This window comes from Harpegnathos saltator, unplaced genomic scaffold (assembly GCF_003227715.2).
Source record: "Harpegnathos saltator strain DR-91 unplaced genomic scaffold, Hsal_v8.6 scaffold273, whole genome shotgun sequence".
Classification (NCBI taxonomy): domain Eukaryota; kingdom Metazoa; phylum Arthropoda; class Insecta; order Hymenoptera; family Formicidae; genus Harpegnathos; species Harpegnathos saltator.
Window position 1 is genome coordinate 68,124 of NW_020230065.1, and position 15,231 is coordinate 83,354.

A 15,231-nucleotide genomic window follows, 5' to 3' on the forward strand; every position below is an offset into this window, starting at 1 on the left:
ATTCTCGAGCACTGTGTTTTTCAATAGAAAAGTAACAGATGCTGGCCGAAATCTGAAAGTATTCGTTATTCCAAACCGTTATTCCAAACTGACTTCAAGACCTTTTCAAAATACTATAATAAACTATTTTTTTTATTAAATATTTTCCGAGCTATAAGATTTGAAAATTAACAGGTGAGAATTAGGTTAATTCATTATCTTAAAATAATTTGGTTGGTGGCACCACGCGACTCTCCGAAATATGTTCATTCTAGCATCACTGACAATCAGTCACATCACATTATAAACGGTTTATAAACAGTAAATGAATGGATGAGCAGATTAGCAATACAGTATTTAATGTTTAGAATTAAAATGCCAACTTATTCATCAAATGAAATTGTGGACATTTTTCTTATTCTTGGAGAACGTCGCGGGCGTTATTGGAGCCTCGGTCACTGAATTTATCATATATTGATTTCTATTTTTGGGGATTTTTTAAAGGATATTTTAAAGAATATCTTTACAAAAGCGTTTGATAATAATGTTAATCTCTAAAAGAAAAAGTAAAATCTAATGAATAAGCTAGGAAACAAAGAAATTTATCCAATAAACAGAAAGAGAATAGCAGGATAAGCATGTATGTGCTGCCCCCGCTTGGATCTAGTTGAGATTTTTACAATAAATTGACATTGATGTAAGATAATATTTCCCAAGAAATTATATTTAAAAAAAATTTTTTGTGGGAATTATAGAAGTAGAAAGAAAAATCTATAAAAATTTTTTGATATATATTTCCGAGTATGTTTACGGATATTCTGCAGTGTGCCGGGCATTATTACTATTGTGTAACGGATTGCATAATTATATTACATTAATAATGCCGGCATTTTTCACAATATTTTTGAATATAATACTCAGAAATATAGTAAACATATTTCAAATACACGAAAACTCGCCGATTTCAGGTAAAACTCATTTATTTATTACCCATACAATATTCCTATGTGCGCGAACGACGAGGAGCGAGCGAGCGCGAACGACGAGGAGCGAGCGAGCTATAAGGAAAAAGCTATAAAGAAAAAGCTCGCTCGCTCCTCGTCGCGCGCGATCGCCTCTTGTCGCTTACGTTCTGTAATGTAATAATGTTTAAATTTACGTGATACTTTTAAATAGTCAGTGGACCATAATAACGAAAAAGATATAGCTATACAAATGTGTTATTTATAGTATCATTAGATTACAAAATGTTGAAGAATGTTTCTTGCGTAACGTAATTTGAATCTAAATTCATTTTGTAGTCTATATTAATTGTTGCGATCACACACGTACATGTTAAACAATACTTTAGTATACTCTCAGTAAATAGATGTTCAATATTATTGTTGTGCTTTATATTTATTAATTGTATAATTATACTATACGTATATGAATAAGGTGTAGTGTTGCATGATATAATTACAATCAAACAATAATTTTTTATTACTGTGTGTGTATGTGTGTGTGTATAGACTGAGGAAAATAGATCAAACTTTCTGAACTTTAAAAATATGTAAGATAAAAAATATATTAAATACAGAAATTATAAAGTTTTAAATGACGCATTACATAGCAATACTAATATAACCTTGAACATTGTCATCAAGATTATGGGAAAGTCCTTCCCACCTTGAATTTTTTAAATGGAAGCCTCTATTTTTTATTGCATATTTTTGTAGCTTACCTAGAAAGTTTTCCAAAACATTATGCATAAAAACGTATAACATATAACAAAATGTTTTTGCGTTAAATACTTTTAGAGTTATGAGACTTAAAAGTTACTTGAAAGATATTTGAAAGTACCACCGGTAACGTTATTCAGTCGCATGGAGATTGCACTGTCTAGTAATGATATACTTCAATTATTCAACTATTATTTATGTAACTTTTAGGACTGGAGTCGAAATACACAATCTGATTGTATAAGCAAATATTTCCCTTCAAATCTAACAGCTTTTGTGTATAGATCATTTTTTGTCTAAACAACCATAATCATCTCAACATAATCAAGGGGGAGTCCCAATTTTTTTGACTGAAGAAATCTTAATTACAAAAATTGTCGGGTATTGAAACACCTGTGAATCAATTTACATAATAAGATTAAATGTACATTTCTTGTGTCCGCGCACATAAGAGATATAAATCCAATCATATGCAGTACACCTTAGGTAACATTATATCGGTGGTACTCTAATTTTCAAGCGTTATAACTCTGATGAAATATACTTAACGCAAAAACATAATATTATATAATAATTTATAATAATAATATTTTTTCTATCATGTATATTTCCAAAATTATTCAGGTGGTTTGATCTCTTTTTCCCACCCTGTTCCACCAAAGTTCTGAGACACCCTGTATATATACAGGTATGCTTTGTGTGCATCTTCGTGTTTATATCTGTATAGATATATAAATAAATCTGTTATAGCTTTATTGATTGACAATGTGGACGAATCCATATTAAATTCTAATCGTCTTATATTGCTTAGGACATGGTTCCACGTCATTCACTGCATGTCGATAATTCTCCCAAACTTTCTGTACATTGAAACAAACAGTTCCACCACCTCGCATATATTGAGTGTCCTGCAAAATAAAAAGATGCAAAATTTAATACATTATAGTTTTATTATTCAATTAATACATTATAGTTTTATTATTCAATTAAATTGAATTACAATACTTGAGAATAGATGGAGAATACTAATTATTTTTTTTTAATACACACTTGCCACGAAACACTTTCTCTTTGTATATTTTTATTCAATTAATCGCTCTCCGTATGAAGATTAAATAGCGAATAGCACGCAAATAAGAGATATGATATATTCTGAGATAGTACAAGGCATTTTTTGGGAAAATTAAAGGAACTCGAACAACCCGAACAAAATGATGAATATCAGTTTATGGTTTTTCATTGTGTTGTATTGTACTAGTGTAGATTTTCGGCTATCCAACAATAAATAAATAAATAAATATATATATATATATATAGGGTGTCCCATTGTAAACAGTCGGTTTGAATATCTCAAAAATTGAGCCCGATAGACAAAAATGTTTTAAACAAAAGTTGCATGGTTTTGAGGGGTCCACATGATGAAAATATGAACTTGACCTTGAGTGACCTTCTCCAAGTAAGAGTAAGGTCATCTTAATTTTTTAAAATGGAATCTCCTATTTTTCATGTCATATTCTTATAGCTGACTTCAAGACTTTTTCAAAATACTATAATAAACTATTTTTTTTATTAAGTATTTTCCGAGCTATAAGATTTGAAAATTAACAGGTGAGAATTAGGTTAATCCATTATCTTAAAATAATTTGGTTGGTGGCACCACGCGACTCTCCGAAATATTGTTCATTCTAGCATCACTGACAATCAGTCACATCACGTTATAAACGGTTTATAAACAGTAAATGAATGGATGAACAGATTAGCAACACAGTATTTAATGTTTAGAATTAAAATGCCAACTTATTCATCAAATGAAATTGTGGACATTTTTCTTATTCTTGGAGAACGTCGCGGGCGTTATTGGAGCCTCGGTCACTGAATTTATCATATATTGATTTCTATTTTTGAGGATTTTTAAAGGATATTTTAAAGAATATCTTTACAAAAGCGTTTGATAATAATGTTAATCTCTAAAAGAAAAAGTAAAATCTAACGAATAAGCTAGGAAACAAAGAAATTTATCCTATAAACAGAAAGAGAATAGCAGGATAAGCATGTATGTGCTGCCCCCGCTTGGATCTAGTTGAGATTTTTACAATAAGTTGACATTGATGTAAGATAATATTTCCCAAGAAATTATATTTAAAAAAAATTTTTGTATGGGAATTATGGAGGTAGAAAGAAAAATCTATAAAAATTTTTTCCTCGAGAACGGCCGAACCGATTTTAATGAAAAAAATATATGTTATGGATTTCAATGCCACAATATTATCACAAAATTATGGAATTTTTTTCAAAAAATACAGTTTAAAAAAAATTTTCAAAATCTTTTTGAATTTTTTTTATGTTATGCACTTGAGGCACTATCACCATTTTCTCCCTAAAAAATCTTTAGATATTCTAGAATAACATGTCCGAGTTTCAAAACGTTCGGAAGGGTAGTACATAATTTAAAAATGTGAAGATCTTGAGTGCGTCACGTACGGCGTATGGCGCGCTGTATACAGTCCTTTGCTCTGTATGCAACAGCATCTTATGATTCATTGTGTGACTAGGAATAATTAAATAACTGGCCAAATTTTTTTTTAAAAGACTTAAAATACAAAATATTATATTTAGTATAACGGCAATAATTGTTTGAAGAATTGAAAAGTTGAAGTGAATTGTTTACAGAATCGTATAATTTATCTGGCCAAGTCATTTATTCTAAATCTGGCTAAATCTCTAAACCTCCTCACAATTTACAAACTGAAAACGGACAAATTGAAAACAAATCTATACAATTTTTCATTCAAATGCCTGCGATCAGTCTACAATAAGTGTAGTTTCTAAGGTCTGCTACGGGGAGGTTGCAATATGTTTTTAGCCTCTTTATTATGAGATATTTGTTTATCGTGAGTCTCCTCGCCTTTCACAAATCGGGGTGCTTTTTAACGTGAGTCCCCTCGCCCCTTACAAATCGGGGTGCTTTTTAATGTGGGCCCCCTCGCCTCTCATAAATCGGGGTGCTTTTTTAATATGAGTCCCCTCGCCGCTCACAAATCGGGGTGCTTTTTTAATATGAGTCCCCTCGCCGCTCACAAATCGGGGTGCTTTTTTAATGTGGGTCCCCTCGCCTCTCATAAATCGAAGTGTTTATTGTCTGCAAGATTCAATCCTCATCGCTGTCATTCTCGATTACAGGAGTAATATTATCCTCCTGAAACATTTTACTGAGAATTTCAGCTGGTTTTAAAATTTTGGACAAATATCTGGCATGAGATAAATAGTAAACTATTGCAGCAATATGTGAACAGCAGCCAATAGTTCTTCTTCCGTTTGCGCAATCACATGCATATTGCAACAGACCTGAAATACCGACACTATTGGGCTTATGTTTCACGAAACACCGATACATTTTTCGAGAAATATGACGCGATTGAACTTGCAGTTTTAAAATATTCGTTTCATCTTTAACGAACTGCAGGTTAACTTTTCCATTCTTATCAATCATTTCAGCTAAATAAGATACCGTCTGTGATAGTTGATAAGTTCCAGTGAACAGAATTTTCAGATCTTTTTCGGTCATTTCAGAGAAATCTAAAAGGTCATCTGATGAGATACTTTGGAACATTATTATTTTACGTAACCTTTTCCCTCGGCCTTATCAGCTAAAGAATTTTCAATATGTCTCCGGGCTTTCATCCTTTCCAAAATCTCATTTGAAACATCTGCGTCAGATTTTAATCTTTTCCCGAATAGATTATTCAAAAATGATGCAATTCGAAAATAGGTTCCAACTTTCGGGAGCATTTTATTGTCTAATTTATGGTCAAGCATTCGGTATTTTTGTTTCAGTATTCCATGGACAACTTCTACTGCCCACCGAATTTTCGTTACATAGCGAGACTTATTTGATTCATTTGTGGTCAATTGCTTTCGTTTCCCTTTCAATGCAGGCATCAACACTTTAATCTTCTTAAGCTCTAACTCAGCCTTGACGTCTCGAAAACCATGATCGAGAACTGCATAGTCATCCTTTTTCAACAATTTGCACAAGCTATTTGGATCTTGTAGGAGAGATTTTAGGATCTCTGCGTCATTTACATTTGCAGGATATGGTCTCAACATATCAACTACGTAGCCGTCAGTTGTGCAAATCGTGAAAGACTTGCAAAATGGGACATTCTTTTACTCAGAAAATGATTTTCTTTGAAACCTTGAACCTTTCCTTGAATTCATTATTCATACTTTTTTGATGACGAGCATATGTCCCATCAAAGATCAACATTAGATTTTCGTGACAAGTATATAAATTCTTGGCAATTTCAATCGTATGATTTTGTATAAGGTCGTTTCTGTTGGAAGAATTTAATCCGAAATGAAAGGGTAAAACGTCTTTCTCAAATGACTCAACTATTGCTGATGAATATTCTGAGATAAGTTGTTCATTTTCTAATCGTAAAATAGAAGCAAGAATTTTATTAGAATTGCCAGTGCGAAGTTTAAAAAGAAATACTACGAGTGCCTGAGTTACGGTACGTGTCTGTCTGTTTCGCATTGAAGTCATCATGTCTCTCAAAACTATGATATTTTTTCAGTTTAATCCTGTAAAAACAAGAAGTTGCTTTTCGGAAAGACTGTAATCTCCAAGCTTATCATATAGGGTGGAATCACATTTGATTGACTTTCCATCATTTTCGATAATTCCGAAGGACTTACTTGACGAATTAGAGTACGAGGGTGGTCCGATAAGTACTTAGCCTACAAAAGAAAACGAAAATTTTGGAAAAGTGGTGATTTATTTCTCAACATAGTCTCCTTTTAGCTCGATACACTTGACCCAGCGATGCTCCAACTTCTTTAACCCGTCTGAAAAATACGTTTTCTCGAGATGTGCAAAGTAGGCCTCCGTGGCGGCGATGACCTCCTCATTCGACTTAAATTTCTGCCCGGCGAGTGACTTTTTCAAGTTTGGAAACAAAAAGAAGTCGCACGGGGCCAAATCTGGAGAATACGGTGGATGGGGCAGCAGTTCGTAGCCCAATTCGACCAATTTGACCGTGGCGAGGGCGGAGGTGTGAGCCGGTGCGTTGTCATGGTGGAAGAGCACTTTTTTCTTCGCCAAATGGGGCCGTTTTTTCTGCAATTCGGCGTCAAATCGGCCCAATAATTCGGCATAGTACAGCCCTGTGACCGTTTTGCCCTTCTCCAGGTAGTCGATGTAGATCACATCGATGTAGACCTTGTGAATTCCAGAAAACGGTGGCCATCACCTTTCCGGCCGATAGGACACTCTTCGCCTTCTTCGGAGCACGTTCGCCGGGTGAAGTCCACTGTTTCGACTGTTCCTTGGTCTCTGGTGTGTACCAGTGGATCCATGTTTCGTCGACGGTCACGAAACGACGCAGAAACTCCTTCGGATTGCGCTTAAACAGCGTCAAACACTGCTCTGAAGTGGTCTCACGGTTGCGCTTGTTGTCCGGAGTGAGCAAACGCGGCACCCATCGCGCCGACAGCTTTTTCATGCCCAAAATTTCATACAGGATATGACCCACGCGGTCTTTTGAGATGCCTACTGTCTCAGCTATCTCGCGCACCTTCAATCGGTGGTCTGCCAATACGAGATCGTGGATTTTTGTCATGTTATCCTCCGTGGTAGCCGTTTTACGGGGCACCTGGGCGTGGCTCATCAAAAACCGACGTGCGACCACGTTGAAACTCGTTAAACCAATTTTTGACGGTCGCCATCGAAGGAGAAGAGTCACCGTACACAGCATGCAAGCGCTCTTTGATTTCGCTGCGCGATTTCCCTTCCAAAAACAAGAATCGAATCACCGACCGATATTGCTCTTTTTCCATTTTTCTAAAATCCGCGGACACGCCCGCTTCCACACGCGGTCAAAATAAAACTACCAGTCCGATTCGGCTGAAATTTCGACAGCCGTCTACGAGAATGTACTACACGATAGTAAATTTCTCTTGCGATAGTGGCGCCATCGGGCGGTGAGGCTAAGTACTTATCGGACCGCCCTCGTACACCTTCAATAGACCAAGATCTTCATCATAAAATCGATTCTTGATTAAGTGAGTTCGGCAACATCGATTTTCTGCTGGTATATATATTGTTCTTTTAATATAAGATTGCATTCGAGCTTCTTCTGGAATAACTGTGAGATTTGTTGTGGCAGAACAAAGACAACAATATTTATGAGTTGAAACAGTTCTTTGAATTGGAACTTCAACTCTCTCAATATTTGATTCTTGCACTTTAGATTTGAGTCGAATAGTGATGGTTGGATCATCAGAAATTGATTGTGATTCATCGTTCTCAGAAATCAAGCAATTAACATGAAACGCCTCCTTTTTATATTGAAAAATACGACATTTTGAACACAAGATATCATTAAGAACAATCGTTCGTTGAAGTTTATTAGAAAATTCGTTGTTTCATCTTCAGTTTCAATTTTTTTCTTCTGACCATATACTTTCAATAAAAACTTATCACATGCAGCATATCTAGGATTTTTATTTGTTGCAGACATTTCTTACTATGACAAGTGAAATAAGGTATGGCAAGTGAATCAAAGCAAGTATTTTTATTTAAAAAAATGTGCATGAAGAAAAAAACACAAGGTGTAACAAGAAGCTATTGTTGAGTATATATTTGAAATGAGTAAAAGAAGCTCAAAATAATAACAAACAAAACAATTTCGTACTTTTAAATCAAATCGTTATCTAAATTGGTGGCTTCGAAATATGTCAATATATCGACAGCAAGAACATGCGATAATCGCAGAACAAAATAAACGTTCTTGAAAGAAACGAAGTTATTGCCAAAGTCTTCCTTTATATCAGGCGTCGGAATTAGTGGCACATTTCAGGTCGGTTTCAGAGGCCTACCGTTGCCCCACTCTCGCTTGAGCCTCAGCGGCCAATCGCTCTGGCTCAGGAGCGTCGCTGAGTAAGAAATGTACGTGAAATGTAGCTGCTAGCTATTCGTTATTACAATTTTTTTTTCTTCAATATATATATTTATTTTTTCGTAAATAATGTAATATTACATATTTTATATGTAGTATATTGTACACACACATAATTTTAAACATACATATTGTTACATGTATAAGCGTTTTCTTTGAAAAGCGCGTAAGCGGGGCATCGCACAAGCTCAAGCGCGAGGGCACTGTGGAACATGCACGAGCGCTCTCTAGCGGAGAGAAGCGAAGCGAAGCGGAGAAGGAAGCGAGCAAGCGAGGAACACAGCGAAACGCAGAAAGAAGAGATATACGAGTTGTACAGACTATATTGTTACCATTTTATTTCTCGATAAAGTTACTCTAAATCAAAAGGGGGTTGATCTATCGTGTCCTGTCTGGAAAAGAGGCCTACACATGCATATATACAATATACACAATATATATATATGTGTGTACAGTTATTCTAGAAGAAGCTCGAATGCAATCTTATATTAAAATGACAATATACATACTAGCAGAAAATCGATGCTCGACTCACATTAAAAAGCTCCCCGATTTGTGAAAGGCGAGGAGACTCACGATAAACAAATATCTCATAATAAAGAGGCTAAAAACGTACTGCAACCTCCCTGTAGCAGACCTTAGAAACTACACTTATTGCAGACTGATCGCAGGCATTTGAATGAAAAATTGTATAGATTTGTTTTCAATTTGTCCGTTTTCAGTTTGTAAATTGTGAGGAGGTTTAGAGATTTAGCCAGATTTAGAATAAATGACTTGGCTAGATAAATTATATGATTCTGCAAACAATTCACTTCAACTTTTCAATTCTTCAAACAATTATTGCCGTTATACTAAACATAATATTTTATATTTTAAGTCTTTTAAAAAAAAATTTGGCCAGTTATTTAACTATTCCTAGTCACACAATGAATCATAAGATGCTGTTGCATACAGAGCAAAGGACTGTATACAGCGCGCCATATGCCGTACGTGACGCACTCAAGATCTTCACATTTTAAAACTATGTACTACCCTTCCGATCGTTTTGAAACTCGGACATGTTATTCTAGAATATCTAAAGATTTTTTAGGGAGAAAATGATGATAGTGCCTCAAGTGCATAACATAAAAAAAATTCAAAAAGATTTTGAAAATTTTTTTTAAACTGTATTTTTTGAAAAAAATTCCATAATTTTGTGATAATATTGTGGCATTGAAACCCATAACATATATTTTTTTCATTAAAATCGGTTCGGCCGTTCTCGAGGAAAAAATTTTTATAGATTTTTCTTTCTACCTCCATAATTCCCATACAAAAATTTTTCTTAAATATAATCTCTTGGGAAATATTATCTTACATCAATGTCAACTTATTGTAAAAATCTCAACTAGATCCAAGCGGGGGCAGCACATACATGCTTATCCTGCTATGCTCTTTGTAGTAATTAGATAACAAAATCGATAATTCAATAAAAAAAGAAAAATCAGTAAGAAAAATCATTTATTTTTTCCTGAATTATGAAACAATGCATATCATGTACAAGTAATGTGTTCTATTATACTTCAAGTCAAATTCATTGTAATTGATTTGAAATGATTCGAAGGTGAATTTTAGTGCTGTTATAAATTTAGTACATTAGTATTATTTTAATATTATATGTGTCTGAAATACAAGTCACGAAATTACTCCATCCACTGGCTGGACATCTTATCATAAAAAGCTCGATAACTTCGAAATGGCTTAGTCAAAGTGGAAAAGATTATAGTGCTTTGAAAAGATCTGAAGAAGTGCTACAAGAGTATGTAATAAAAGATAGAAGGTCCCGTTTAAAAAATTTAAGATGACCTTGTCCTGACCTTGGCGACGCCACCCAAGGTCAAACTCATAATGTCAGTAAATAGATATTTTGAAATCCTATAAATTTTATCTGAAACATTTTTTTCTAAAATGCTTAATTTTTGTGATATTTTACTGTTCCAGTACTTTTTATACACCCTATATATAGTCATCAAAAAATATCCTTTCATGTGATAGAAACAAAATTTTTAAATTATAAAATAAAATTGATAAGGTATGGAGGTATGTTTAAAATTTTAATATTTTTCTAAAAAACTGAAAAACGCTGTTATGAAGTATTCACCCAACCATTAAATTTTTATTCGGATAGTTTTTTTTCTTACACTTTTGATGATGCATATTCCGAAAGAAAAGTATCGAATTTTAAAGAAATGTCTCACCATTTAAAAGGCCAATTAGGCACGTATAAAAAATTCATATCTCTTATTTTAATCTAGATTACTACATATTTCAAGATCATTAAAATCGAAGGAGGACACTTTCATGTGTTTTCTTGTAAGGTATATTCCTTCTCATATTTGTTTTAAAGTCATGGCTTTTCCTGTTTCCAATAAAAAAATTATTCTTAATTTCTGCGCTTGACGTCATAATTGCATAACCATGTGATTCCAAGTGCTGGCACGATAGGTAATTTAATGTGGGGTCATGAAATATTTTATGAAAGTCTGATTATCTCTCCAATATTCGATGTTAGTCCGATATCTCTCCAATGTCCCACCATATAAAAATTAGTGTTCTTTCTCATAATCAATATGATATTAACGATAGGAGAAACTCTAAGTATTCTATAGTACAACTATGAAAGAAAAATATAAAGAATCCATCATGCATTTACGATAGGCTTTCGTCAATTTATTATTCACAATAAGGATAAAAAATCCATGCAATTATTTTTCATTTATCTCTTTTTATTTATTTATTATTTTTTTATCTAGATTGCGACAAATATTCTTTCAAGAATATCCGAATACGAGGTCTGTTAAAAAAAAACCGAACTTTTAAAAATTATTTTACTTTCTTAATATACAACTTAATCTGATTTATCTCCTTCAAAGTAATGTCCTTCACTGTTGATATACCGCTTCCACATTTTTTCATTGTTGGAATGCATTCTGATATGCGATTTGTGGAATGGGCTTGAGTTCCTGTAACGACTTTTTTCTATTTCATCTATATTCTGAAAACAACGTCCTTTTAAAGAATTTTTTAGTTTAGGGAACAAAAAGAAGTCAGCAGGTGCTAAATCAGGTAAATACGGAGGCTGGGAAAAGACAGTCGCTTTTGTAAAAAAATTGTCGAATAGGGAGCGCCGAATGCGCGGGAGCATTATCGTGGTGCAGCATCCACGTTTTGTTTGCCCATGCTTCAAGTCTTTTCTTCCTGACTGCCTCCCTCAAACGACGATTATTTTTCACAATATCACATATTTTTTCAGCATAAAAGTCATCAGATGATGTTGCTGGCCAGGTCTTCAATGAATTTTCTGCCTGATTTGAAGCGCTGATACCAATCATAGCACTGTGTACGGCTCATATCTCGGCACTATAAGCCTTTTGTAACATTTTACAACATTCCGTAAAAGTTTTCCCCAACTTCAAACAAAATTTTATGCAAACGTATTGTTCTTCAAGAACCTTCATTTTATTATTAAAAAATCGCCACAACAGCTAAATACGCACTCACTCAAATCATCCTAGACTGAAAGTGAAAGCACACTGAGTGCAAAAACTGTGTTATTTTAAAATAGTTATACTGCAGAATGCCACCTCGCAGGCAAGCAAATACTAATGCATTGGCACGCAATTTGAAAAGTTCGATTTCATTTTGGATAGACCTCGTATATCAAAGCATAAAGCTTCTGCTGACATTGAAACCTATAAGGGTTTCCTTTTCAAATATTTTTAGCTGCACAAGACGACGATTGCAATTTGTTCTTCTTGAGATGGTCCTATTTACAAGTTTCTAAAATAAGATTATCATAATTATTTCGTGCACGTGACTAGGAAATTTTATTATTTCCAAATTACAGAAGCTTAATTTAGCTTATAGGCTGCTGTTTAACGGAAACCTATCATAAATTCATGATTCATTCTTTATGTTCTTTTTTCGTAAGTACCTCATTAGAAAATTAAAGAGGTGTGCGAAATATTTAGCCATAATATGTTAGGTATAATATGTTAGTTAGTTATACTCTTTAAGAATTTCACAATAGATTACGATGCGCTTTCTATTGTAATATTAGGTTGGGGAAAAAGAAATCCATTATTTTTTCGTTTATTTCAAGGCTTTACTTAACATAGTTAGGATTGTTCGATTTTGGTCAAATAAGCACCGTTTTGTTCTACAATTTGTCGCCATTTTAAAGGTAATTTCATGATCCCTCTCTCATAGAAGCCTTGGTCCTTATTTGCAAAAAACTCGACTAAGCGATTTTCACAGTTTTTTCTTGAGGTCAATTTCTTACCATGAAGGAAGTTTTGCAATGACAAAAACAGATGGTAATCGCTTGGTGCCAGGTCCGGACTATAAGGTGGATGCATTAAAATTTCCCAACCAAGCTCCCGGAGTTTCTGACGAGTCACTATAGACGTATGTGGTCTGGCATTGTTCTGATGAAAAACAATTCCTCTCCTATTGACCAATTCTGGCCGCTTCTGGTCGATCGCTAGCTTCAAATGGTCCAATTGTTGACAATAGAGGTCTGAATTTAATGTTTGGCCATATGAAAGCAGCTCATGGTGGATAATTCCTTTATAGTGCCACCAAACACTCAGCAAAACCTTCCTGGCCGTTAATCTTGGTTTGGCCACCGTCTGAGTCGTTTCGCTGCGCTTTGACCACGATCGTTTTCGCACAATAGTCGTATGTAATCCATTTCTCATCCCTAGTCACTATCCGTTTCAGAAATGGCTCGATTTCGTTCCGTTTAGTCAAGGCTTCGCAGATTGAAATTCGGTCCATCATGTTTTTTTTGCGTCAATTCGTGTGATACCCAAACATCGAGGTTTTTCTTGGATCCAGCTTTATGCAAATAGTTTAAAACTGTTTTGTGGTCGATCTTCAGCTCCTGGGCGATACTACGACTGCTAACATGCCGGTCTACTTCGATCATTTCCATAATTTTATTGACATTTTCGACAAAGGGCCTACCTGTGCGAGATGCATCTTTAACATCAAAATTACCGGAACGGAATCGACGAAACCAAAATTGCGAGTGATTGGCTGTGACAGTATCGGAGCCATTAATACCATTCAGAATTTCAGCCGTCTGGCTTGCATTTTCGCCTTTATCGAAGCAAAATTGTAAAATGTACCGAATTTTCTCTTTGTTAACGTATATCTTTTACGTGCTGTAACTCACAACTTAATCGACAAATCACAAAACCGTAAAAGAACTTTTTAGTACGGAATGTCACTTTTCCAACGAGTATAAATATTAACCTATGCGATTAATACATCACATGATATATACCACTAAAGCCATCTAGCGGAAAAATAATGGATTTCTTTTTCCCCAACCTAATATTATATTATATTTAGGAATCAATTTTATATTAAGTATTGTTGGTACACGATGGACTTACTTTCGTAATTATACGAAATATAAAGTTTTGAGAGGGAAATTCTCGTATCGTTAATCCTATCTATCTAACTATTATCTATCTACCTAACTATTAATTACGATATATTTTTAATAATTTTGACCATATACAGAGAAAAATATTTGGTTCAATAAAACAATTTTCTGGTGAGATATAAACAATACAAAAATTTTGATTGGAGTTATCAGAACAAATTATCAAGATATTTAAATTATCAAGATTTTTGATTAATTTAAATAGGATTCTGGTATTTTCAATGAGAATTAACCGTTAATATTTTGTTCAGAAAATTGATTTGTTCTAAATATTTTTCTCCATATAAACTCGAACAAAACAGTAGGATATGATATGTCTCTCTGGAAATTCTATTATATTTCAACGATTAGTAAAAAGCGATCCCATTTATTTCAGATTCGATGCAGCAAACAATAGATTATGATAAGATAAAATAACAATGAGATTCTCTGTAGATCCTATCGGTTTCTATCACTTTCTCTCTTTTGATTGTTTTTTTATCACAGAATTTTTTACAGTTTCAATATGAGTTATTTTTGCTATTTTATAAAATGATCTAGTAGTTGTAATCGCAAATATTTAGTGGTCATACCAGTGCAAGCTTAAGTGCGATGCGGTGATGTGAGTACAAGTAGCGGCGTTGCTCTTCTCCTTGCCGCGCGTTGGGAAGAATTACTCGAACAATTGGACTGCGTTACAGTCTAATAGCGTTCAAACGCTCCTACTCTATATCTCGATATGCACTTTATCTGATTTCTATAATTAATAACTTGCTGATTATTGCGAATATCGCAAAATGATATAGGACTTTCTTGTTCATTTTAATTTGTTTTATGTTCGCGAACTGTGGCATAAATGTTTTGAGGAGCTCTGTATATTTTTATATCAAAAATTGAATCTTGATGGTTTTAAAAATGTGTGGGATTCTCGAAAACAATAAATAACATTTCCCGAAATATTTTTTTTATTTTTATACTATATAATAAATTATTAGTTTTTAGACTTTCGCGGCCATTGATACAATCAAGGTGTGTTTCTTCCGGATGGATACCGTGTTGTAATTCGGCTACATGCCAGTATCGGAACTCCTAGCCTTGA

General features: G+C 34.0%; 1 protein-coding gene across 9 annotated transcripts in view; it reads right to left on the reverse strand.

Annotated features, from left to right (window-relative positions):
* Positions 1–1,181: 1,181 nt before the first annotated feature.
* Positions 1,182–15,231, reverse strand: part of DNaseII (deoxyribonuclease II) — a 235,264-nt gene continuing 221,214 nt past the window's right edge. For all 9 annotated transcript variants that reach the window (XM_025299392.1, XM_025299390.1, XM_025299386.1 and 6 more), the window contains one exon: positions 1,182–2,608. In XM_025299392.1, coding sequence (XP_025155177.1) covers positions 2,483–2,608 — 126 coding nt within the window. In that variant the 3' untranslated portion in view covers positions 1,182–2,482. The remainder of the gene's footprint in view (positions 2,609–15,231) is intronic.